Raw genomic sequence first — 27936 nt, forward strand, 5'->3', positions numbered from 1 at the left:
CGTCGTCACTCTCACATGTCTTTCGGCGATTTGCGCGTTATTTACACGTATATAGATAGGACAGCAGCGTATCGCCGCCGTCGGCGTTTCGATCAGTTTTTGTCATTTCCGCTCGTCGATCCGCCGCCGCACCGTCGATCCACGGGTCTTCACCGTCATAATATTATAACGATATCGCCAATATCCGATCATCAATATCGTACAATTGCCGTACGTCGTCACTCGTTCCGGACGTTGTTAGGTACAGTGCTTCCTGTCTAGCTGTTGCACACTGATCTCAAAAACGATATTTTTTCCGCGTTTTTCGGCCGACGATAAAATAATATAATACCTAGTCATCGTGATATTATACGTTTATATTATATTATTAAAATTCAATAGCAAAAATATCGCATATTATTAATTATTGTGAATCTACTCGGTAAACGGCGACAATCGTTTACGTCGACCAGTCCCCGTGGTCACCGGCCCGCCCGACTGCCAGAGTTTCGGCGAGGACAATAATATTATAATAATTTTTATTATTATTATTTGCGACACTACGATTTTGAACGAACATGGCCGGCGACGGATGCCTCGATTTCCTGGAAAAGGTACGTGTAATAACTCATATATTAATATTATGTTTGTGTTATTAAAACGAATTAGTTGGTTAGTCAGTACCTACCAAGGCCGGCGAGAACTTTTGCGGGCCCAGGGCTAATCGATTCCAGGCCTCCTTTACTTACACTTATTTGTCTGACATGATATAAATTCATCTTGTACATACCTACTCGTAAATAATTTAGTATGATACAAAAATTCAAGTTTTATAATATGTAAATATCAAAAACATAATAATTTGATTTAGTTAAAATCGTTTTGGGAAAAAAATAAATACCAACACTAAAGACAGTGGAATAATCATGGGGGGCGATCCCCCTCCCCCAAAATTAAAAATAAAAAACACAACTATTTAAAATAATGTCTCTTCTCTCTTTTCTCAAAAAAAATTCAAATATGTATAATCGACCCCCTCCGAAATGAAAACCTATATACACGCCACTGACAAAAGATAAACAAAAATAAAAATCAATTATATCCTTAGCTTACTGATTCAGTACTGGTTGTTTGTCTTTTTTTTGTATCCGAACAATTTTTATCAAGATGCACGTGGAAGCTTCGTGCTTTTTATTTAAAAAAAAAAAACATTTCTTAAATTAATCAGTATTTATTCTATGCTCGCTTAATAATTTCGTAGGTACTACACCACACAACTAGCCATAATGAATTCGCATTGTACACAGTGCAGTGGTACTCAAAAATCAGCCACAGTGCAATCCACTAAATCGATATGGATTTAACAACGACTAATTATTATGTTGCCCAATTGCAGATAATAATTATAATATCATATCTATCACATTATCGTAAAGCTTCATAAAATAAAGCTCATAATTATTATTTTTATATTTTCATTTTTCGCCTCTTGGTCTGACTTTCTACGGAAATTATTTGCTTCAAAGCATTGTCTAGGTTTAAGGCGTTTAGGCAATATACCTAAGTACGTAAATAAAACGACGTACGAACTGGAAGCATAGGTAACAGCATATTCAGCATAAGCATTTGTAGTAATCAGTAATCACCAATCAGTTATAACGATGAAAAGATTGAAATTAAAGTCTGTCAACCCAAAGCCGTTTGGAAATTTGGACTTATTTTTGGCTTTTATTTTATTACCTGCGGTCCGACACCGACAGATAAATACGGTCTATGTCTATGCGACCGTCAACCGCTCATGACTTGCACACGCAGTGTACGACGAGCTCAAGAACGCGATTATTTTAGCGGCATTTAGCCCACTCTTTGCACTTGTCAGTTGTCAGAGTTGAAGGTTAATAGTACGATTTTGTAAACGATTCTGTGGACTTTTTTAAATATTACTTTTACCCATCACCGCGTAACGTTTTCACACAAATGTCATGGGCTGTGACAAGATAAGCCGGAAATCGTGTAGGAATTAATAAAAAATAAAACTCCCTTGCAAATTTAAAAAAAAATGGAGAAAATAGGTAACCACTTTGTTGCACAATACGTAATAGGTGTTTAGTGTACCTAGAAATTAAGGAGAAATCGTTGTATTTTATGTGTTATATTAGAATTCGGTGATAAAAAATTATGGTTTTGAGCGAAAAGAACTTTTGAGAGCATATATTACTAAGCATAATTTATGATATATTTATATTGCTATTGAAGTAATTTATTTTTCTATTTGTTGGTTGAAAATTGAAATTATTTTTTCCTCAAACCAATATTTTTATTTTAAAATCTTATTAAGTCTTAGACCTCCTTACAATCAAGTATTTATCAATTAAATACTAAATAAACATTATTTTATTCTGCACTTTGAAATCGAACCCAATAATTAATATTATATTTAAATTAAAAAAAAATTATCTAAAAAGTAAGGTGGTAAGTACTAATTAATAGTGTAGGTACTATTAAAGTGATATAAATATAGACGATACAAACTATCGTTTTCTCGTAGAAAATGTGAGTTGTGAATAATAAAATATAATATGTTATAACTTATAACCATATTGTAAAAAATCATGAACAGACCATATAGTATATTACTACATATACCTATTATATTAGTATAATGTGTGTTTACTAGTTATTGAAATTAAGTGCGATAAATTAGATAAAAATAATAATTCGTATTTGAAGGTAAATTACTATAATAGACTATAGCTGGGCTGGGGTCTACGTCACATTTTATTTTTTAAATCAATATTACGGTTGACTATTGAGTGCCCACAAAAAATTTGCCCAATTATCACGTATGGTACGTTAAAAGCATGATATTTTAAAAATATATTATTTTTTTTAATCATCTCGATTTTAATTTCTTACTATTTATAAATGTTACAGTCTAAACGAACCTTCTATGCAACATCGTAAGAAAAAGAAATTATATGCCTAGAGTGTAGACTTACTTTACAATTTACATATTATATAACTGCCGTGCAATAGGTATCTACTATACTAACTACTAATGCATTATTATATTTACCCGAAATCAGCTTTGCCTCCGTCTACAAAAAATCGGATTTGACGGCGGCGCGTAAGCTTTTACCATTTTTGCGTCAATCCTTTCTGTTCGTAATTTAATTTTTTGTTAAATCCATTATATAATGCGTCGCAATTTATTTTGTGATCCAAAAATAATATTATTACCATAACTCCAAAGTCTATAGGTACTTTCCTATAATAGTCACGTTTCGACTCACGATGAGGACAACACACACATAAATTGTTTGTAAAAACCGTTTAAAACCCTAAAAATTATCACTCAGTCTACGCAGTCATAGTTAAAAGACTAAATTTATACACTAATCAGAAGACAATATTTTCTGTGTCGTAATGGTTTTTAATTAATTTTTTTACATCTATAATAGTCTATAAAATATGTTTTATGTTTTTCGTTATTTTTATATATTTTAAAACTAAAAAAATTTAAACCGTTTGTTTTTAAGAATTTTAATATAGGCATTTTTTAAGACACATACGTATTGTGTAAATGTGTACGAAGTAGAGTTTGAAATATTAAATTTTTTTGAATAATTTTTAAAATAATTTTTTTGTAAATTTGTAATTTTTAATTGTTTTCTTTAGTAAGTACTTTTATAAAAGTATACACTAAATCTTAAATATAGTTTTACTTTTATATAAATATATCATCAATATATGTGTTAAAAAATTTAATGTTTCGCGTTTTTGTGAAATATTTCAGGTTTCAAGTACTAATGCAGAAAAATTATCATTAATGTATGTGACAGTGTCGTAAAAAACAACTATGAAGCCCAGGCACATTTCATGTCAATAAAGTGTTACAAAAATATTTTATTGATTTTTTTTTCCAATAAGTAATATAAATCTTTTGTTAACCCAATAAAATTTATAAAAACTTAATTTAATTGGTCGTAAAATTAATTTATTTAAAAACGACTTTCTTACAATATATTTTAAGCTTCAATTTTCACAGAATTTATCAACATCACAAAAATATTCAAATCATTTTGTAGTTAAAAATGTATAAAATGTTAAATTTGTATAGGTTATCTAAAAAATTTAATTCACGGTTCGTTAAAATTAATGTCTACTTATTGAAATCTAAAAATCTAAAAAATATTGACTTTATAACTTTTACGTATGTTAATATATTTTGTATACATATATAATGACATTTTCAAAAATGTAATTAATTTTAAGCTATTATACTATGGACAGTAAAATTCACACAGTTTTACGATAAGTCAGCATTAACTCAAAAGTAACAATATTATAATATTATGATATGAATACACACAATTGAAATGTAGGGATTTCCGGAAATGCTTATCTTTTGAGGTATTATATTGCGCTCTTGTAAGCTCTATTTTGGAGTAGATATCATTGTTTGGACTCCGCACATAATTAGTGATACTATGAAATCGGAAAGGGTTCAGCGGATAATATTGAGGTTTGCAAGCCTTAAGTTGAATACTCCATATGAACCCTATAACTACGAATTTGATTTGGCTTCCTTGGCGGAGCACAGACGTATTTCAGGCAATAAGTTCTTGGACGAATTGGATTGTTACGAGGTAATATTGATTTACTCGAATTGCTTTATTTAATACATTTTAAAATACTTCTATGTTCTTCGCGCTCTATAACTTCTTGGTTCTTTTTTATTCTTTTTACCGCCACTAACAAACTTAAAAACAAACCTATGAGCTGTATGATAATGACCAATGACAATGTTATGGAGTGTATTCTTTAAAATTTTTTCGTCTAATATGTCTAATACTGTTAAGCTATTAATAAATAATAAGTTTATGTTATATATATGTAATATTGTTGTATATAATATATAATATATTATGTATTTATGTCCAAAAGGGTTTATTATGTATATCTTACGAAAATAAAAATAAAATAATATACTATTGTAAATTATAATAATGAAAAATTAATAATATGATAAATGCAATATTTTCATAAAAATCAATCAACGATCAACCTATCTTATTAGTATAACAGTAAAATATCTTTCTATAATAACAATATAAAATATAAATATATCATAAAGTATACTTTGCGATATATAGGCTAACAAACTCGTCTTTACTCAAAATCGTTTTTCATATGCAATGATTTATCATTTAATTCAAATTTAACACATGTACACAATACATTACAGTAATTTATTCAATGACGATGCACACTCGACACCTATTGTACAGCAGAGTGGTTAGTTACTTTCCTCATTTTTCCTTACTTTAAATCGATAAGGGACGTACTGATACGGACCGCTTACAAATTAATTTGAATTGATACTAACAATATTTAAAATATATAATTCTTGATCCACATTCCACAGTAATAATCTTCATCACAATATATGATAGTTTTAAAGGTAATACCTCCTTCCTTTCTTCTCGGTAGAGGCGTGTATAGATTTCTGATTTACCTAGCAGTGCTCGAATCGGAAAAAAAACCGGCTGCTTTCCAAGAAAATAGTTTGTACTACATGACAATATGTTACGATATTCAAAAAAATGTATGATACAATAATTAATAATTATTTACGAAACAATAATGGGCTAAAAATCTTGCGCTATGCCTTTATGTTTTATTATATCGATCGACATATTTCATTATAAACTCCGTGTAACACTAAAAACAACATCTCCATACTTACCAATGTCCAATTATCCCTATTTTTTTTCTTTTACTGGTTAGACATCGGCATTTTTGTGTCGCGAACACCGCCTTTTACACGATAGTGTTCTAAAATTATGTAATTTTTTAAATCATTTTTGGAATTTTTATTTTTTCCTATTATACATTATGTTTGAAATCAATCGATTTACATCGATATATACTTCGGAACTGTACATTTAAAAAAATTGTTATAAAATAACGTTAGATATACATTTTTAAATATTTTTGTTTTTCTGCTGTTAGAACTTTTTGATAAATTGTTTTCGTAGTTTTTATTGAACATACAAAAAGTTGTTAATTTTTCGATAATCAAGTATATATATATTATACAATTTATTATACATTTATAAATATAAATTCAGCATAGGTAAGTATCATGAATATAATATACAATTTTAAAAATAACATATACGATAGTGAAATTTATTATTAGATCGAATTTATTTCTTTCGAACATAACAAATAACAGACCTAAAATTGGTTGTTACAATATATATAATATATATGTGTGTGCGCTTTATATTTACGTCGCGGTAAATATTTTTAAAAATGCACATTGTGTGTTGGTTTTTTTTAATCACTTATAGCTTTTTATTGTATATTTATATTTTTGTGTAATCTCTACTTGAAATGCGTGTCAAAAACATACACATATAAAAAAAAGCTGGAAATTCACCGTACTGTAATATCTGTAGGTGTCGAGTGTAAAATGGGAATGTTTCAATGAGAAAGGGTCACCATTACATACTACGATAAACGCTTCTGAGCGGACTGTATAGTGTCTCTAATTTACTGCTATCAGTACGATACTATTTACCATTATTTGTTGTACAGAATTTCAAAACAATTTCTACCAAACATATAACATAATACATAAATAATAAATATATCGTATATAATTATAATTATTATAATATATTATAATTTATATATTGTTATCAGTGTTATCACTAACTTATAAATCCATGTATCATTGAACGATGTGAAGTTCGTGGTATATAATTTTCCTAAAATAAATTAGTCTGAATCTTTTGAAAATAATGTCGTTGTGTATAGAAAATAGAAATTAATAATGTGAAAAGTTTCAAGATTTTACGATTAATATATTTCCAATTATAACAATATAGTTTAAAGCAGGAATAACGTTTATTTTACGTTTAAAAATCCGATTTTGTCAAATTAGAACTTCAAACGTTGATACAAAAAAATCACTGTGGCTTAACGCTACAAACATTTTTTTTTAATTCCGTTAAGAAAAATGTATGAAGAATTTCGTATTACATTCTCAAACAATAGAAGTTAATCAGTTAATCTATTAGAATTTAATCAATTTTTAATTACATATAATAATTTGAAAATTGTAGTGATTATGAACATTTTGAGATTGAATTTTCTGCATTTTACCCTTAAACCCAAAGTACAAATTACATATATTTCGCTACCCATAGAAACAACCACTTGTTGTATTAAAAATTAAAGTATTTTTTTAATTTCATTACAAAAAGTCTTCAAACATAAATAAAACCTCCTTTAATTACTGTACCATAGGTATAAAATATAGTTGTTTTGACCTATAATGTTTGACCAAGCGATAAAATCGACCGGATTAATTATTTCCAATACATAGTTAATTTCGGTGATATTGAATTGAGTCCCAAATCAATTATAATAACGAAAATACAAAAACAATTTTGTTCGTCTCACTCTTGACGTTTCCGCTTGTTAACATTTTATTGGAAACCATCAGTGTATAATGTATTAATGTATATACATTTTTTTCTAAAGATAGGAAAATTATGAATACACAATGTACTAATGATTTTAATTTTGTAATGGATAGAACTCCGTGGCCATTATTGTTTTGAAATATAATTAAGACATTATGGTATAAATTTTTCGTAAAAAAAAACCAACAATAATATTAATAAAAGGTACACGAAATTAAAATATTATAAATCGTAATACGGGTAGTGTACGTTTATAATAAATTATTAACAAAGTTTAATACTTTTAATTTATAATTTCTTCGTAGACATTTTGATTTACTACTCAAAACATGATCAAAAGATTTATCAAGCAACTTTTTATAAGTTGAAAACAAAAATGTGATTCAATTATAATACATTAATACTATTTAAATCTATTATTATTTTACGTTTTGTATAGTTCGTAGAATTACGGTAACTCGGTTGGTAATTTTATCAAACGGTTGTCTTAACAAATTTTAAACTGCTGCAAAAGTTTAAGTGTTATACATCTAATAGGTACTCATGTATAATACAAAGTTGTTTAAATATAACTTGTCAAGTTGAAAATTTGGTTTGAATACGTTGTGAATTTTTTTACGTAATTTAATAATCATAAAAGTATGTTGACATAAAGTGAAATAAGTGAATAATTTTATATTTAATTGCCTCTATATTTGCTTAAAAGCACAGTATGCATAGACGTATTTAGGAGAGTTTGGTAAGCAAAACCTCCCTCCCCTCAGAATTTAAGGCTATCTAAATTTTATACAAACATTATATATAATACCAATATTTCCGCTATAAAGTTAATTGATAAAAATAATCGTTTATTTTATTAGTGCCCCTAACTGCCCCAACTGTATGCTTTTTCTATTTTTATTTTTAATTTCTAAACTCATTAATGCATCAACACATTCCCTCTGCTGATGGATTATAATTTATGTCGTTCGCGTCAAATAGTGCGATATAAACTGATTAGTCAATGCCGTAGAACGCGTGGTATAAATAAATTAAAATTTATGAACATTTCATTGTGAATATAATATTTAATATTTATAGAACATATAATAATAGCCGTAACGTAATGACAAAAGTTTCGAGTCTCTGCGATTAGTATTTCTTAAATTACATAAAAACAATAAAAAATAATTTTTCTTCTGAATATCCAATTATAAAAATTTTTCATAAAAAATAATATGGCCAACGCTAATTTTTTTTTAATATCATTAAGAAAAACGTATGAGCAACTTTTTAAAACTTTGATTTTCATATAATCATATTTAAATAAAAATAAATTGGTTATATTTTTAAATTGTGATGACCTTAGAAAAAATCTAGAATAATATTTTAGGCCTAAACTATTTAAGTGGAAAATTGTTTAAATTCTTGAATATAAAATAATTTACAAATTTTCTTGGTTTTGTCAATATTTAATTTAAAAGCTCAAAAAAAATAAGTGACTGATATTTTTATATATCTATAAATAAGTTCTGAGAAATTTTTATTTTATTTTCATATAAGCTTGTTGAATAACAAAAAAAACTTTGGTAATTCTTTTATTGTTTTTATCAATTATTTTTAAAAGAGCTATAGGATTATAGGAATTTCTTTACCGCTCATAATAAAAACTTATAAAGTTCAATTTATTACTAGAAACAATCTTAAATATTGCAAATTGAAGCATTTATTTACTGTATTATTATTTTTAAATACAAAAAAAATCACAGTTTATTGTAAAATATTACATCGTTTCGCTCAGAATCTAAAATCTGATGCAATTGGTAAAGTTTGCACTATACGAAAAAAAACTTTACATCATATTATATATAAATTTATTTATTTTTAACTTGTGAATAAAAACGCTTGGAAGAAAACGCTCGGAGATCGACATGTAAACTTTCTTGATTTTCAATTTTTAGAAATTTATTAATTGTATGCAATATGTATATACAATGTATTTTATTTTCATTTTCATTTAGTAAGATAGATCTCTGAAACCGGAAAACGGATTTTGTTGTTTGGGGTCTTGTTAGATTCACATTGGCTAGGAGAAGTGCAGTGAAAGTTTTCAGAACTTTATCTTTTATAGTTAATTCACTACAGAGTTTCAAAAAAAATTAAAACACATTTAATTGGGAGTTTTTTTTATGTTTTTAGCTTTATAGCTTTGTAATGAGTTAACGATTGAAGATAAAGATCTGAAAATCTTCACAGCACTTCTCCTAGACAATGTGAATTCAAGAGACCCCAAATAACAAAATCCGTTCTCCAGTTTCGGTAATCTACCACGCTAAATGAAAATCTAGCAAAAAAAAACTATTTTTTAAACTGTGAAAAATTAAATAATTTTTTTTGAAAATTTTTAATCTCACATTTTGTATCTACTTGGTTATCCCTTTTTAATGAGCTATCAAGCAATTTTTTAGCTACCTATAATAGTTTTGAAGAAAGGTTAAAAAATAGAAATTTTGGGACTGTTCACGGCGACGTTTTTGTGGATTCAAATCGTTATACCGCTTGGGTGTGATTTTGGATCTCTCCCATTAATATTTTATGTTAAAGCTAGCTTAATTATCCACCTACTCATTGCAACTGAAATAAATTTTTATCATTTTCCTATTTAACAAAAATTCTTGAAGTTCTAAGAATTCAGACTTTTTTCATTTCAATTACCATACTTACTTGATTTTTAATCAAGAAAGTAAAAAAATCCATCACTCTTTTAAAAGAATCTAGGACAAAATATCCACGGACACAATATCCAAACGTGTCCGTTTTTCCCAAAATAAGTGCATTACACTTTACTTTCTAGTAAATTTAATAAAATATAAATATATTATATTATTCTAAATCAATTAATAAAATAATATAAAATAAAATTTAAATTAATCTTAGTTTTAAATCAAATTAATCCATTTTTCTGAAAATAAGTTCATTAAACTTTATTTGATAATAAAATTAGCTCAAATACTCAAATAATATAAGCATTTTGACAAGAAAAATAAAATTCTATAAATAAAAAAAATGTATAATATAATAGAAATAGAAAAAGATCTAGGAACTGATCCAGTTTCTATATAAATCCATATCCCAATCCGCCCCTGAGGCCTGAGTTGAGCTTTTAATTGTTATTAGTTATTATAGTTTACTTGTTGATATATATATATCAGGAGCGTATTTAGAAATGTCTTATGGGGGGATGCGACATGAAAATGCTGCAGACAAAATTAAAGTCGCACAGCGTCATTTGGGTACCATTGGACCACCAACGAAAAAGAAAAAAAAAGATTTATTAAAACATATTTGTGAAGAATACAATGATTGAATGATTGCACTAGGGACATTCCAAATTTTTTAAATGCTATAACTAAATTTCTTCGACAATAAGATACAATTTTCTATTTTTTAAAACATATACTACATTTTTAATTATTATTTGAGTATACTGTATCTATATATAAAAAAAATTATTTTACATTTTATCTCATATTATTTGACTAATGTGTATGCAGTATATTTTGTGATATTTTTACTATTAATGTAATTTATGTATCATAATATAATATATTTATATTTTATTAAATTTATTAGAAATTAAAGTGTAATTCACTTATTTTTGGAAAAACAAATACATTTGGATATTTTGTCCGTGGATATTTTGTCCTTGGATATTTTGACCGATTACCCTTTTAAGAATATAAGCAATTTAATTAAATAAGTTATATATATATTTTTATGTATAAATAGATAATTAATAACTAATGGCTCCTGAAAGTTATAACGAGCACGCACTTTAAGCTGTGATTCATATTTAGATTTGAATACATTCATGATAATTTGTACTTTCATATAATATTATTAATTATATTTCAGTTAATTGTCATATAATAAATTAAACAAAAATTAAATATCACGATTATTCATTGTACAATTATTAATTTATATGTCAATTTAATTTTATATTATAGTTTTTCATTATAAGGAAAATCTGTAACGAGTGTTATATTCGACTGTTGAACACTAATTAACCTACATAAAAACCAAATTATATATTTCTTAGTTCTTCGGCTTAAGTAATTTTAGCTAAAAATGACCTTAATAGCTTCAATATGGTAATATGTATAATATAAAATGGTTTAAATAAAAGTTGTAAATATATATTGACTTCAAGAAGTAGGATATAAATTTTAATCCTTTTCAATTATAATACCGTCTAATACTCTAATTAATAACTGCATTTATCACAAAAATATATTTCAAGTAGTAGCTGTTAATTGCAATGATATAATATGTTTTTTTTTCAATAATTCGTGTGGCTATGATTTGTTATTACACTAATTTATTAATATTTCGGTCCCCTCTCTAAATTGAACCACCAGGATTTACCCAGTCCACTCCTATGCCGTTCCCGCAGGTCAATAGAAATACAAATATTATAATTTATAACAAACATTATTATGAAATTTAGGAAGTCGTTCTGCTGTATAGTGAATTACTAGTGTACCTAACTAATCATCGAGTTGGTCACTGTAACGGATGTGACTCATTTTAGAATTTCAAGAGGGAGCGAAGAATGTATTGATTTTACAGCTATGTACCTATGTGTTTTTTATTTATTTCACATTTTCTGGCAGAAGAAATACTCCGATCATCAATCTGGAGGAAGGTTTTATGTTAGAAAATGTAATCTATAATTGGTATACATTAGGATGGTTTAAATAGAAAACTATGTACATTTCGTCAAAAAATTTTCGAAATAATCGCGATAAAAAAAAAATAAGAAATAGTTTTTAAAATTATAACATTATTGTTAAAATAATTGTTTGGTGATCAAGGTCACCGTAAAGCTTATACGTCTTCGCCCAGAATCGTCTTTCATCGTATACAATGATTTATTATCAAATTAAAATTTAACACATCCATTATTATAAAAGACTTACCTACTCAATGACGAACTACGATCAACACCTACGCCATAGGAGCTTGTCGACTCACCGTGTACCTATACACATTTTAATGTTACGTGTACATAAGTTTAGGAAATTATTCTGAATAACAAAAAAAAATATGAACATTTGTACTAATATAATGTTGAACTTATTAATATAATACCACGAAATGTGTTTTTTTTTTTTGAATATATTATTTATCGGTTATTCTGTTGCAGGAAAGGATTTCAAAAGAACTTAGAGTTCGCATGAACGAATGGAAAGAAATTATCGTGTTGTTAAACGCAATAATGTCTTGGCAAAAAAATTGGTTTCCCGCGATCACGGTTACATGTGTAACGAGTTTATATCTGTAAGTATATATAATATAATAATATTATACTCACGTTTACCCGACAACTCGCTAGTGTGAACAATTTGTGCGAGCAACCCTCTGCCTTTTCGAAAAACTAAAACGAAATAAAATCCCGTTTGGTGTGTGTGTGTGTGTGTGTGTGTACGTTCTTCGAAACACAAACAGTTGACAGCGCATGTTATACTACTACGATATACTGCTGTATGGGTAAATAATTGTTGCGTATAATAAAGGGAAGTTGCGGACGAGATACCGCACGATGTAAATACTGTGCCATTTTAGGTATTAGATGTTAGATCCAAAATTAATATTACCTACGCGCACCACACACACAAACACACGAGTTTGGTTTGACTTGACTCGTCGTAACCGCCGCGGAATAACCGGAATAATCCGTCTTAATTGTGGGTACGATATTCATTTCTGCTAATTTCGTTTGATGTATGTAACATAATACCAATGTTTGGCAAAAATAGCAAAATAATTTGTACTCATTCAAAGTCCCGCCGAATTACGACTGCACCGATGGCGCTGTATATTACCGCGAAACTTTGATGCGCGGCTGAGAGACATTATTAATATTCTGGAAACTCATATATTTCTCGCAGCGTGATTAAAACGTCGTATTAATGTCCATTTATCTTGCACGGAACGTGGACGGATTTTAAATAATAAATTATAATGTCCGTGGTCTGCTGTGCGTATAAATTTACCCCGATCAGTTATTATGCGCATTTACATATTTATAAGTACCTACATTGTTATTTTTTTGTTATCGGTTTACCGCATTGTAAAATTTAAGTTTTCGATTGTCCGCCAACACTCTCTCGGTCGACCAAAGTTCGCGTATTCTGTTTTCATACGCACGTCGATACATAATAAATCAATAAGTAACGGGACATTGGTAACTGAAACGAGGAAATTAATTGTAAAATTTACCAAGCCGGTGCACGTGACAAAAACACAACAAGTACAAATTTCGATGAGTTTCAATTTTATATTTTTTTTCGTTTTTTGAGTATTATATATTTTAATAGATATTAAATGTTACCATTTTAAAATCGTTTTTTCCGTAACATCTATTTAAGTTTTAATTTCATAGGTACTATTGTATTAATAATCAAATTGAAAAGTGAAATTTTTAAAATATAAAGATTAATTTTAAGATATAATTTATTTATACTATAAACCATAAACCCATTCAACAGACTTCTATATTATATCAGCTGAAACATTATTTATTTAGTACTATTTCAAAAAACATCATTGAATTAAAATTTAACACACCCATTATAGTGAACTACTTGACATCTAATATACAGCAGAGCGGTACCCACTTTCCTACTTTTTTTAAATTGAATTAATTCTATCTATTGGTTTTTATAACCCTGCGAATATAACAGAGAATACATTAGACTCTATGAAACTTTCGTCATACACCAATCTACTCATACCCGTGTTTAAGGTGCCAAACTGCTATAATAGGCTATCGAGTAAAATTAGGAAGCGATTAATGTGTACTACATTTATTTTTTGTGTAAAGCCAACCATATAGTGTAATATAATGTAAATATTTTTATGCAAATTATATTGTATTGTCATACATATTTATAAGTGGAAATTTAAAATTTGTAATAACTAAAGTGTATTCATGATACATGGCTTCGTGATGTATTCTAAAAATATGAATGATTCTTCGGAAAACTGCCTGTGACATTACGTGGGATGAAGTCCACAGCTGATGACGAAGTTGTTTACAAATTATAATAAAACCCGATCATAATATTATATTTAATGCAGTATTTTATTTTAAATTAAACAACCTATATATATTTTGTACAATAAGCTTAATTGATTGCAAAAAGTTTTTTAACGAAGACTTAATAAGAGAATAAGCCGCCCACTGACGGCACTCTTGTAATATATACTGTAGTAAAATACTAAAATATACTTTTGCCATTTTATTTAACTATTACGTAATAATATTGTTATTCTGTAGTTTAAATTCAAATTTGGATTCTTGAAATTTTTAAAAGTACTTAGTTCAATATTTTTAATTATTTAGATTTCTTATACAATTTAGGAGTATTCAGTAGAGGTACAAACTTCTTTTGTTAAAATGAGTATTACTAATCTTTTTTTCTGTAAATTGTTAAATAAGTGATTTTTGATGATACAATGTCGAAAAAATAATATTAATTACTAAACTAGGAAGGTATTCAAATAATCAGCCAAAATAAATAGTATCATGCTTTTCAAATACATTATCATAAAATTATTATCCTTAGTACGCATGATTAAATAACTAAAAAACTACACATTCGTATCTCAATTCTAACACATGAAAATTTACAATTAACCTCTGAACCTATATTTAATGATATAAAAAAAATGTTAATATTTAAAAATAAAACCATTAAATAAACTTAAAAAATCAGCATTTTAATACATTTAACAATAAATGAAAAAAGGGGCGTGAGCGTACTTGATGAATCGCCCTTTATACAATTATTTTAACTTTTATATGTTTATATTTATGTTTATTAACACTGGAGAAAGCCCTAAAAAAGAGCGGAATTTTATAATTACTTCTGAGCGCCTAATTCTAAGTACAACTCTATTTTCACCATACCTTGTTACTATATTCTAAACACATCACTATATACAAGATATTGTACTTTGGTACTGGTAATCAATTATCGATTGTTCATTTATCTTATTATTGCTTATTAGTAAGTTATTAGTTAAACTATAACTATATACTATAACAAACCTGAAATAACAGCATTCGCACAGATTGTTTTACATCACAAAACTTTACTACACAGATACACTGTTTATATTGTTTTTATGGGTACCATTCTGATACATTAAATGGATTTCTATAAAAATATACTATGCATTTAGACTAAAATTAGAAACTTATTCGTTTAAAAAATTAAAATTAAATTTTTATATTATATAGGTATGTTTATAAAATTATTTTGACTTGATATTGAATTCTTGCAGTTATTTAATCATATTGTGACAGATTCAAATAAAATAATTTTTCTGGTGTGTGTGTGTGTGTTAATAAAAATATTTATTTTTTTGATAGGCTCTTTTCTTCGTTTTTGATCCACCGATTCAAGCAAATACATTATAATGCATAATTAATTATATTGCTGTTATCGCTTGGATTTTAGATATATGTGGCTGGTTAACTGTTCGATACTAAACATGATATGGACGGCAGGCCTATGCGTCGCCTTGTTAGATTGCATCGTTTGTGGTCCATTCCAAAGGATCCTGCCACCTAGCAGTTGGGACAAGGATAAGGAGCGCACGTTCACGGAAATCTCTGAGTGGGTGGCCGATTGCTGGGTGACGACAAAGCTGTACGTGGGCCGATTTTTCAACCTCAGGCAAACACACACTAAATTGGTAAACGTTTCATATATCATGAATATATATTTTTAAGTTGATCAGGCCCATGCCAAAGAGCAGAGGGTTCAACCCTCCTTGATACCGTTTTTTTTACATCTAGGTCATTAAAATCTATTGGTTTTATCGAATTAAATTAAAGTTTACTTCGGAAAGACTCCTGATGTATATAATGCTAATGTATAATCGAAAAACTACCAATAGTTATTAAATACTTTTTATATAAAGATAATACTTTTTTCATAATCCCCTCCACGAGGAAATCCTGCACACGAACCTGAAGACTATTCAAAATAGTATTATGTCACGCATCAATAACGCCGCGCGTATTGGAGCTGAGGTGATAGTCCTTTACACCATCCTTCTGGTAGTGGGTTTTAGGATTTTTTGTACCTCATCTATATAAATAACTAAATTAATTCAATTTAAAAAAAACGGGAAACTCGCTATGCTGTATTGAAAGCTTCGAGTATATCTCGGTAATCTCGTCGGTTATTGCAATGCGAGTGTTAAATTTGAATTCAATGATAAATCATTGTATACGAAAAACCTATTCTGACCTTAATGAATAAATAGATCAACATCTATAATTTATGTTATACTTATTATTACTATTATTATTGTTATTCATTTATTAACTCGTTAGGTTGAAATATTTTTTTTAAGTCATTATACCGACATAATATACTCGCATAGAATGGCATAAAAAGATTCGTGATCTAAATAGCTTAAAATAAGTCTAAACATTTTGAAAATTTCATTGTGTGTAAAAAAATAATAATATACGTAATCTTAAATAGTTCCCTAACGATGTAAATTATCTGGATTACAATAAAACAACTAAAATCGATAGAGGAAAATTCGTTATTTTTCGGTTGGAAATTACTTTGTACTAAATGAATATATAAAAAAAAATATATAAATGTTAATGTAATTTAAATGTATTACATTTTTAAGCCTTATAGTCTTATACGTAGGTATTAAAAATTGAAAATTTTATACATTTTTAACTACAAAATAATTTGATAATGTTAATGCATTTTGTTAAAATGTGAACTTAAAAGCATATTAAAAAAAAAAAATCGTTATTTTTTTAAATTTATCGCTATTACAATTTACAACAAATCATATGATGATATGAATCTTGTATTACATTACAAATATTTTTAGTGATAAACATAAATCAAAAACAACTATAAAAAAGGTAGGTAAGTGCAATTACCATTGGTGGAGCTCTGCTGTTAATGCTAATCACTAAGTATCTTTACCCAAAAAGTATTTACAGACACCAAAAACACAAATCATTGTAAAATCAATACATCCATGGCTTCGCTTAGAAATTAAAATCAAAAATTTTAAATATTTCTAAAATAACTAAAAAATTTAACATGATATTTTAAAAATTATATAATATCTAGAAAATGATAGTAAAAATATTTCACGAAAATGTCAAGTTTCTACAACTATTCTTTACTAAATAACAACAAAAAACCTAAATTCGATTTTGTTAAAAACTGATGTTGCGGAAAAATTCCCGTTTTTCATTGTTATTTATTAATTGTTCCCAATTATTTAGATAAGTAGGTATAGTAGCAATTTTCTATTTTGAAATTTTCAAAATACCCAAATTGGAGTGCTGCTCAAAATGTTATGACTATAACATCTCGGATATAAATGCCCTTAAAAATACCAAAAATGCATTATTTATTGAATAAATTTAAATTTTTATATATAAAAAAATATAACATAAAAAATGAGTAAAAAATATATTACATTTGCATTACACTGTACAATATATAAAAGCTTGTAAATTTCAGTCTTGTCTTATTTAAAACCGGATTACCTGATGTTAAGTTCAAAATGAAAATAATTTATATTACGAAGTAGTTACCTACTATGTAGTACTTATATTTCAATTAAATCAATTATTTTAGTCACAATACGAGAAATATAGATCAAAAATGTTCTTAAAAATTAAAAAATGCCTTAAAAAGTATAAAATCCGCTAAAATTCAAAAAAGACCCAACAAAATTTTGTAGTTAGAACACAGAGTACTTGAAACACATTTGTAGTTTGGTAAGCATCGTATTTGACATTCTAAAAAAAAAAGATACAAATGCATTGAAATACGATCCTTAGTTATGACAAACGCAAACAAAAAATCAATTCTCTGTTCAGATTCAAAAATGTATGTTTAGTAAAGAAAACAATCCTATTTAGTTGTTAATTCAATGTTGTTTCATAGAGGACGTCCAAATCAAAAATTTCTGTATGAAGTTATAGTATATATATTATAGCAAGATATGCCATTTTATCATTTAACCATAATTTTCTCGGAAAATTTATTTGTTTTTTTTTTTTTGAAATAATTGTTTTTAAACTCTTTTGAAAAATCGCTTTTTAAAGTTTAAAGTATCTACTTTTTATATAAAAGCATACACTTGCAAGCAATATACCCAAACTGGACATTTTTCTGAGAATTTGAATGCATGAAAGTATAATACCAAACCGTATAGTTAACACAGACATATACATCATATAACACTATAGCTGTACAATTTATGTTTACTGTTGTTTACGCTACTGCCTAGTAATACATGTGATAAAAGTAAAAATAATAATCAAAACGCCAATAACCAACTATAAAATTAGTTTGCTCAATAAAGTATCTGCCTTCTGCTATTATCATATATATGATTGAACTTTTGAATTTTTGGAACAGGTCATCAGTACACCTTTAAATCAACATTTTTTTCTAGCCCCTGATGTTCGAAATGAAAAATGCGATCTCATTTATATTACTCGCTTGTGTTAAACGATGATAACCTACTATAAAACTTCGGTCTGTTTTATACTTTGTAATTCTCTTAAAAATGTTAAATATCACATTTTTATTTACAATAATTCGTTTGTAATTGCAATATATTTAAATTTTTTACCTATCTACTAATATATAATTACAATTTTTATGTGCATAATTCTTAGATTATATAATATTACACAGTAACAATTATAATAAAAATTTTAAAATTAATTCCTTTATTCCTCCCTTAGTACAATTGTTATAATTTATTATCATTAAATTGTTATAAACGTTATTATAAAAAAAAACTGTACATAAACCTACCTAAAGTAACACTGTTACAGTAGGTATAGTGTACCTGCCTTAATCCGTTTGCCATGATTTTGTGACTTACGTTTTAATTGAAAATTCTTCAAATTATAATCGTAATTTAATAAAAATTTAGAAATTTTAGAATTTACTATTTAGTACTTGCCAGCCCCAATGCTCATTTTACGCGCATGCGAAAATATTTGTCTTTTAAAAATTGTTTTTTGTGATGACACAGTACGCATTATTGCAAGTACATAATATAATATGAGCACTGTGCCACTGTCAACGATCCGTCAGTGATTATTTATAATTTATACTTTCCTAAATTTACTCAATGTATCTCATCCTCCGTATAGATATTGATCTATATCAATCCTTAGTTTTGCTTGCAAATAAAAAGACGTCTCAACAAGCATTTTTAGTATCTGTATATATATAATACCTATTATATACACTATGTACAATTGTTCGATTAAGATTTTCCTACAAAGCATTGTAAACAAATATATTTTTAAACAATTTGTTATAACTTATAATAAAAGTTGGGTATTTATGTAATGAAATGATACTGTGTATATAAAATATAATAATATACGCAAAAGTTTCATATTCCCATGAAGAATATTTTTGTATTATAATAAAATAACTCGAATCATTATTCTCTGTTTAAATATCTAATTTAAATGATATTTAATACTATAGCCATTAGGTACTGCTTCTGCTGAAAGGTTGTTTTCAAAACTAAAATTAATAAAAAAAAATATCTACGTAACATCTTGTCGCAGAATAACATAAAAATAGCTCAAAATCATTTGATTATTATTTCATATATTAAATATTATGTTTTATATTTTATAAAAAATGAAAGCTTTAAACAAAAATAAAAAAAATTACTTGACGATTTATCTGGATAAAATAGTTTTTTTTTTCATCTTTATCTAGATATTATTATAATAATATATCTATAACTTTATAATATAAAATTGTATTTATCTGGACTCATAACACTAACACACACTGTTAATATAAGAGTAACCTAACCGTGGTAATTTGTTTTCGTCCGATTCGGTCAATCATATCTTGAAATAAATCGGTTTTCATCAACTTTTGTTTCTAACAATCTGCCACGGTAAAAAAATTGCTTAACCGTGTTCATTATAGACAAAAACAAATTTGATGGTTATGGAATAAATGAGGTCAGTATTATTATGTATGAGTCAACCAATTGTAAAATGTAGTCATATTCACAAAATCAGTATTTTACAATATTTTCATCGTAAATTCATCACTATTTATATAGTAAAAATCTAAATCTATATCCTAGAAAATCGATAATGAAAAATGTGGTTTATTTGCAAAACGGCTTCTACCCAATGTTATGTAACTATAGTCGACTCGTATGTGTATTTATAAATAAACAATGTAGAATTTACAAAGACCTCAACTAATAGTTATATAACAAATAACATGTAAATAATATTTTCACTTATATTTACCATTTAATATTTGAACACCATCTGCAGAATGCAAACTTTCGTAAAAACGTTCAACTTCCAACATTTGAGACAAATAATATTATTTAACGTATTTTCATTTTGTTCATCAAACACCGTACCAGAACAGTCAAATAAAGAAACACCCAAACATGATTTTAATTAATTAAAATTAATAATTAATAATAATTTTTTTTTTTGCTATTCATCCAAATTCTAACTTTAAACGCTTATAAAAAAAATGTTGTGACTTTGAATGCAATTTTGATATTTTTAGGTAAAATTGTTATGAACATTTATGAGGAACGTTGTATTCAATTTATTAATATTAAACTTTTCAACCAAATGAATAAATTTAAAAAATCTCAAAAAAAGTCAAAATATCTGTAAATGTTTTACGATGTATAAAAAATGATAATATAAACATTTGGTGAAAATTTTAAGTATCTAAAGATATTCGTTTTTAAGTTGCACCTAAAAAACAAAATTGATTTCGTCAAAAACTGGTTTGATTTGAAAATTCTCACTTTACCTTAATTTTTTTTCTTCTCAATTATGTATTTTGAAAAATAATATCCAATTTATCACAAAAACTGCCTTCAAATAAGGTAAAAATCTTTTTACTACTTATCATGTCACATCTTTGTAAAATCAATACCTTCTTATATTGCTGGCTTGTGTTAAACGGAGATAACCTACTATAGAACTTTTACTTGTTATATATATTTTGTAATTCTCTTAAAAATGTTAAATATCACGTTCTTATATTGTCGTTTGTAATTACAATATATACTAGTATATAATTACAATCTTTTGTGTATAATTTGTATATTCTGTCTCAAAGTAGAATACACCAGGCGGCAATCGGTTTCCCTTTCGCTGGTGTACATCTCACATATAATGGCATAGGTGGAAGAGGAAAAGGTGCGCAGAACTGGTGTATAATTCTACTTTGAGTCACAGTTTAGATTATTATGTTACATAATCCAGAATCTAAAAATGTAATATATAATTGAATACTAATAATAATTATTAATCATATAATATATGTATAGAAATATCGCTTTCAAAAAATAGGTAATTTCCTATAACAAACATCTTATTAACTTTTTCCTACGTTTTTTTTATGCCGATTTTCACTGCATTGTTTAATCAATAAGTTTTAGTAGCGCGTTGGATTATTTGTGTACAATATTTTTGCATAACTAATAACTATTTATATATTTTATCGAAATCGTATAAAAATAAAATATAATAAATCCAAATTGAATCAGAAGAGTTTATTTTCATGATTATGTACTTGTCGCACAAAAAAAAAACCAATTTTTCTTGATTTACCTTTTAAATTTTTAAGTCCCGAATAAACAGTATAGATAGATACCTACCCTATTTGTAGAATATATAAACTTTGCGTTTATGTAACCCAGTATTATCTTCTTATACTACAGATGCGTAGAAATCTAGACACTAACTCGAAAAGTTTAAGTATAATTAGAAGTTATAGTTATCGTAATAAACTTACGAGTATAACAAACTTATTTTATATATTATGCTTACCTAAATTATTTTAAAAATTAATTTAAATTTTGTTTTATTATATTATATTATATTCTTGTGCAGTTGTGCATTAAATTTAAGAGTTGGGTTATATCATATCTATATATAAATATGTATAATCAAACGTTCTTCGTGTAAAAAACCTATAATGAGTAGTGACATTCCTAAAGAGAAATAGAAAAAAGTATCCGGAAATAAAATATCATGGATAAAAAGTAAGTAAAACTAATGGTCTGCAGCGAAACATTTAAAAATATTAACTGAATAGGTAAATGCATATAGTTACTACCATTGTATATAATACATATAATTGGATAATATTTTACATTACTAAACCGGGTATAACATGCGAACCACGCAAAATTATCTTTGTACAAACTAGGTGAACCAGCAATAATACAAATTAAAGAAAAGAAATAATGAAAACGCAAACTAGATTAATGTTTTGTGTTGGTGCACACGTTTTGGAAAAACAATTGTTGAAATCTGAAGCTAATTAATTTAATTTTTAAAAACATTTAACATTCAACATTTTATTTATATAAATATAGAATTATTTTTTTTTTTATTATTATTATTATTTTTTAACCGCATATTGTATTAGTTATTAGTGTATTTAAATGAATATTTTTAATACGATTTGTAATTCAGTAATTGTTAAATTTGTAACAATAGCTGTAATGTGGTGGTTATAGTCATTTACTAATTGTCTTGGTAAAGTAGCGATACTTTTATTTTCTGGCCGTTTTATCGCTGAGACTTATTTATTGCCAGATCTATTTTTCTATGACTTTTTTGCCTCAAAACTTACTCTCTTACAGTCCCTTTAAACTAATTTATAGTACCTTCATATGTTATATCATTGGGCTCAATATCACTTTTTATCTACCTACTTACGCTTTTAAATCCATTTATAGCTCATTTAATTTCTCCGACCACAGTGCATTACACACTTGCACACACGAATACACAATATAAGCGTCGGAAAGAAAATCTGCCAAATGCCCGATGTGTCATCTTCAATAATTAAAACTAATATTATATGTAATATGCACAGTTATACGTTATCTAATAATATAATATTTTTTTTTCAGTTTCATTCTGTCTTGTCAGTATCGTTCTTCAGCCTTTTGTACATCGGAACCACATTCAACAATTTATTCATATCATATATTACAAGTATGTCATCTAACGACCGTGCAGGAACGTTATTTTAATATGTGGTAGACGTGCTTATGGCATTTCTGTAATTTAAATTATTAAATTTAAGAATAAATATAACATATACCGTGTTAATAGTGTTACGTCGTGTAGGTTAGATTTTAGGTGGTCAGTATAGTAGTACCTTTTGAAAATTAATTTTCGGGGGTCCTAAAATATTTATACTGTACTGTTTATAAAATTTTAAATTACTCGTCATTCATCAACTAATTTCATAGTTATATTTGAAATAAATTACAATAAATAATGGCAGCAATCAAAATAATAAATTACGTAAAAAATAAAAGGTTATAGGTATTACAATATGAATAAATATTTATAATTTTTATATTTTTTTATATATTTTTTCTATACTATTTCAAAATTGGTGTATTGTCATTAACTTTGTTGTTTTTCAGTTCCTGAAAATTTTAATTTTTCATTAATTTTATGTAAATTATTTGATAACTTTAAATTGGTTGGTTTTTTCCCACGAATATTTTAAATTTGTATTTTGTGCTAATTTCCCTCTATAGTAATTAGTAATAAGTAATATTTCTAATATAATTTTTTCATTACTTCTAAAATCCCGAAAGAATAGTTACTATATATTATAAACTTACTGCCTCCTTATTGACTTTCAAAAGTTTCCATTAAATGTATTACAAGTATTCGTTAAAGTTTTATATAAGTGGAAAATGGAGTGCGGTGTATACTAGCTATATTGCTGATGAGATTGGTAAATAGGGTCTCGAAAGATCTTTTCTCGGTTAATTGGGTTCCGGAAAAAAAAAGGTTGAAGATAAATTGAATACCGGAAAAAACAAATTATGTATTTCTTAATAATATCGAATAATCTTTATTAGAAATAAAATAAATAATAGGTTTATTTTATACGATATATATTATAAATTATATGCATGGTATTATACCACCGTATACATTATTCATTAAAAAATCTATTATTATTACAGTTAAATAAAAATATATGTGTTTTTCTAATATATAAATCTATTATAAATTATGTTCTCAGGATAAACTTAAATTTATACAAAATTCAAATCGAGTTATCATATAGGTATACCGTATACAGTTAAGGTACTTCGTACTCCCTTAAATTTTTTTTTTATGCAGCGTACTTTTCTTCTTTTTTTGCGATGTGCTTCGTAATTTTATATGCATCTCGGATCTTACTTCTTATTCTAATAATTCGTCAACAAAGTTAAAAATATTGGGATGTGTGCTGAAAAGCATCGGTTTAATCACGAATGATATGATTATAATGATTATATAAAATAATCAAAAGTAAGAAACCGAGACTCAATTTACCACTTTCAAAATGTACACAAATTGTGGACCAATTTACCTAGCCTCGTTGCAAGATCATACCAGGATTCCACGTAGGTATCAACTAGTTTTCCGTTTACCAGAATTTAAAACTCGCGAAATCAAAAAATTATTAATTAAAAATAAATTTATGTGGTGTTACGAATTTTATCATATTATTTGGTATGTAATGTAAACAAACTAAAAATGCAAATACCTAAAAATATTAGAAATCGTATTATTCATAAAAATATCTCCAACGGATCATTTAATCAGTCGTATCTTAATCCAATATCGATTTCAATTAATTAAATATTTAGATGAATTTATTAGAATGCCATGTTCTATATTGTTAAAATATCATCAAATAGCCTATAATCTTTTCTCTGATTAACAATAACTGAGATGCAAAAACTTCTGTTAAAATCTATTAAAATAAAAATAAAAAATAATCAATCCATGTGTGGTGTAGGTACAAATCGATTGATAAGTTTGACAATAAGTCTGTTGTCGACATATTATCACCCCTCCCCTATATTCAAATGTACAAGTTTTTAAACATCATCTAAGAATTCGGTCGTCCAGTAGTCGGCATCCACATTTTTATATATTTGACCAATCGACACACCACTCACCGCGAGTACCGCACTCACCAGTAATATTAATAATATTGTTATTTATGTACCTTTAATAATATGTTTGACCTATTGACTCAATTTTTTTTATGTTCAATTATTATAATATACGTAGATAGATATAAATTATACCTATTCTAATACATTATTTTCTAAGGTAAACGTAATCGTACTATTACACAACATTCTAACATTTCTAACGTGTAATTTTCAAAAAAAAAAAAAAAATCCTAAACCTAATAAATGTACGATGAATTGATAATTATTATAATAATTTAACTAAAACTAATAATTGGATATTATGATTTAGAATTTCAACAATACTACGTAGGTATATGCATACCAACCTATTCGATGATATTTTTTATTTATATTCGAAATGTCTTGATCGTTGTATAAAAAAAATAGCAACACCGTAACTATACCTAGATAGATGTATATATATTATGTATGTATTTGGTATATAATATTATATTTATACGTCAATACGTCATAGTAATAAATTCTGTACCTACGTGTTATAAGACGTAATTGTAGATAGTAGGCGCCAAAAACAAAAAATATTGTTTACTTATCTCTGCAGACCGAACGTTTATATAATAATATAAAGTCCAAAATTAATATCTACTATAATAAGGTAACAATGTCACGTTTAGAACGGCGACAATCAACGCTTAACATAGTGACAGCTATTTGTTGGTAAGAGTTTATCAACTCACAATAGATTATTTATATTTTAATATATTTTATTATAAATAGTTAAGTTTAAAGATACTTACAGTCTACTTTATATAGAGTGTTGGGGCATTTTTTAGAAAGTTTTAAAATTATGAGTTTTAGAAACGTCTGATTTAGAATACATAATATCATACATTCATACCAAACTTATACTCAAACATGTTTATAATAATTCGAATACGAATACAATTTACAATACACGAATATAAAAATAAATTTTAAAAGTAATTGTAGTTTGTCCCTTTTACGCATGATTAAAAAAGATATAATTAAATTTATAAATAATTATTTTTTTAATATTTAAAATTACTTGGCCATTGCTATCAAAAATACGTTCATAATGTAATTGAAATTTCAACTATACATTGATTTTTATTCGCTTTTTTATTACTGTATTTAATGTTAACGATTCGCGATGGTAGCTTCAATTTAATCTCGTATTGTTGTGATTAATCTATGAACACATACAAAACATAATACATCATAAAATGTGATAACAACAACCGATGAATTTTGTTATGCAATCTGAAGTAATTTTTGGTCCTTCCCTAGCTAGGACTGCTGTCGTCCCACAACGACTATAATAAATACGTTTATTAAAACTTTTATTTTCATACATTTTCATACGTCATCTTTGACTATCTAAGACGAATCCGTAAGTCACACTCCAATACCATACCTCGATAATATACCCATGATAAATAAATAATAGTTTAAAGACAAAACACGACCGTGTAAATATAATAAATAACAATATATAATTGTACGTAGGCGTTGCAGTAATTATTAATAACCGATTGTGTTTTCTCGTTTTTAAGTTATGGGGATATTGCTGTTTCCCGGATTCAAAACCAAATCAGAATACATCGAGGACAGTCTGCAGAGGTACGCTCATCAAATGCTGTCCGGCGACGACGACGAGGCGTCTTCGTAAGGCAACCTCCTTGAGTTCAACGCGATCTATACCTAACCACCTAATACCTATTTAACTATTACGTTTTAGTGTTTTAAAGAGACGGTCGTATTGTAGAGTTAATTAAATCATTTTTTCGTCTTTGAAGTTTTCATAAATACATTTTTTTTTTTTGGCATATGCTCTACCATTTACAGTAGGTATCTGCAATAATGTGTGTGTGTGTATGTGTTTGTGTTATGTTAATTATTATTTATTATTATAATCGTTAACCGCAGAACAATTTGTAAATCATAGAAATCGCGCTTTGTAGCGATTATGAAACTGTTGAAAACCGATAAAACAGTTCAATAGTTATAATAATATAATGTATCTAATTTATTATGATAATAATATAGTCTACACAGAGATTATAGTTTTTTTTTTTTATATATATAATTATTATATTGTTTTTCCTGCAGCGTTTTTCGCGTTTATATAATACAAATATATCAATAGGACGGTCGTTGTTAAATAAATGCAAACAAAATATAACTATATTTGGCCTTGTTTTTATTTTTATTTATTAAACAGATTCCATCCGAACTGTTTTCCATGCTAAAAATACCCATTTAGTTATGAAATATAGATTTTGTTGCATAAATATGTATAGTACTTGTATACCACATAAATATTATTTATTATTATTTAGTAAATATTAACAAACAAATAGTATATATTTTTTATTAAGTT

General features: G+C 26.7%; 1 protein-coding gene across 2 annotated transcripts; it reads left to right on the forward strand.

Moving 5' to 3' along the window:
- On the forward strand, nt 1–27743 carry LOC132927515 (ADP-ribosylation factor-like protein 6-interacting protein 1). 2 transcript variants are annotated; one of them, XM_060992055.1, is made up of 5 exons: nt 1–593; nt 12667–12800; nt 15989–16226; nt 23487–23571; nt 27110–27743. In XM_060992055.1, the coding sequence occupies exons 1-5, from the start codon at nt 558–560 to the stop codon at nt 27223–27225; spliced, it is 609 nt and encodes a 202-aa protein (XP_060848038.1). In that variant the 5' UTR covers nt 1–557; the 3' UTR covers nt 27226–27743. The 2 variants fall into 2 exon arrangements, with proteins under 2 accessions (XP_060848038.1, XP_060848037.1); XM_060992054.1 differs by lacking the exon at nt 1–593 and adding an exon at nt 4348–4628.
- Nucleotides 27744–27936: the final 193 nt, after the last annotated feature.

Source organism: Rhopalosiphum padi, chromosome 3 (assembly GCF_020882245.1).
Source record: "Rhopalosiphum padi isolate XX-2018 chromosome 3, ASM2088224v1, whole genome shotgun sequence".
Classification (NCBI taxonomy): domain Eukaryota; kingdom Metazoa; phylum Arthropoda; class Insecta; order Hemiptera; family Aphididae; genus Rhopalosiphum; species Rhopalosiphum padi.

Bases quoted from the DNA above. Each gene is read 5' to 3' on its own strand.
- LOC132927515 (XM_060992054.1), top strand. From the start codon at position 4,470: ATGAAATCGGAAAGGGTTCAGCGGATAATATTGAGGTTTGCAAGCCTT. The intron at 4,629-12,666 runs GTAATATTGATT...ATTCTGTTGCAG, and splicing joins ACGAATTGGATTGTTACGAG to GAAAGGATTTCAAAAGAACT. The intron at 23,572-27,109 runs GTATGTCATCTA...CTCGTTTTTAAG, and splicing joins ATTCATATCATATATTACAA to TTATGGGGATATTGCTGTTT.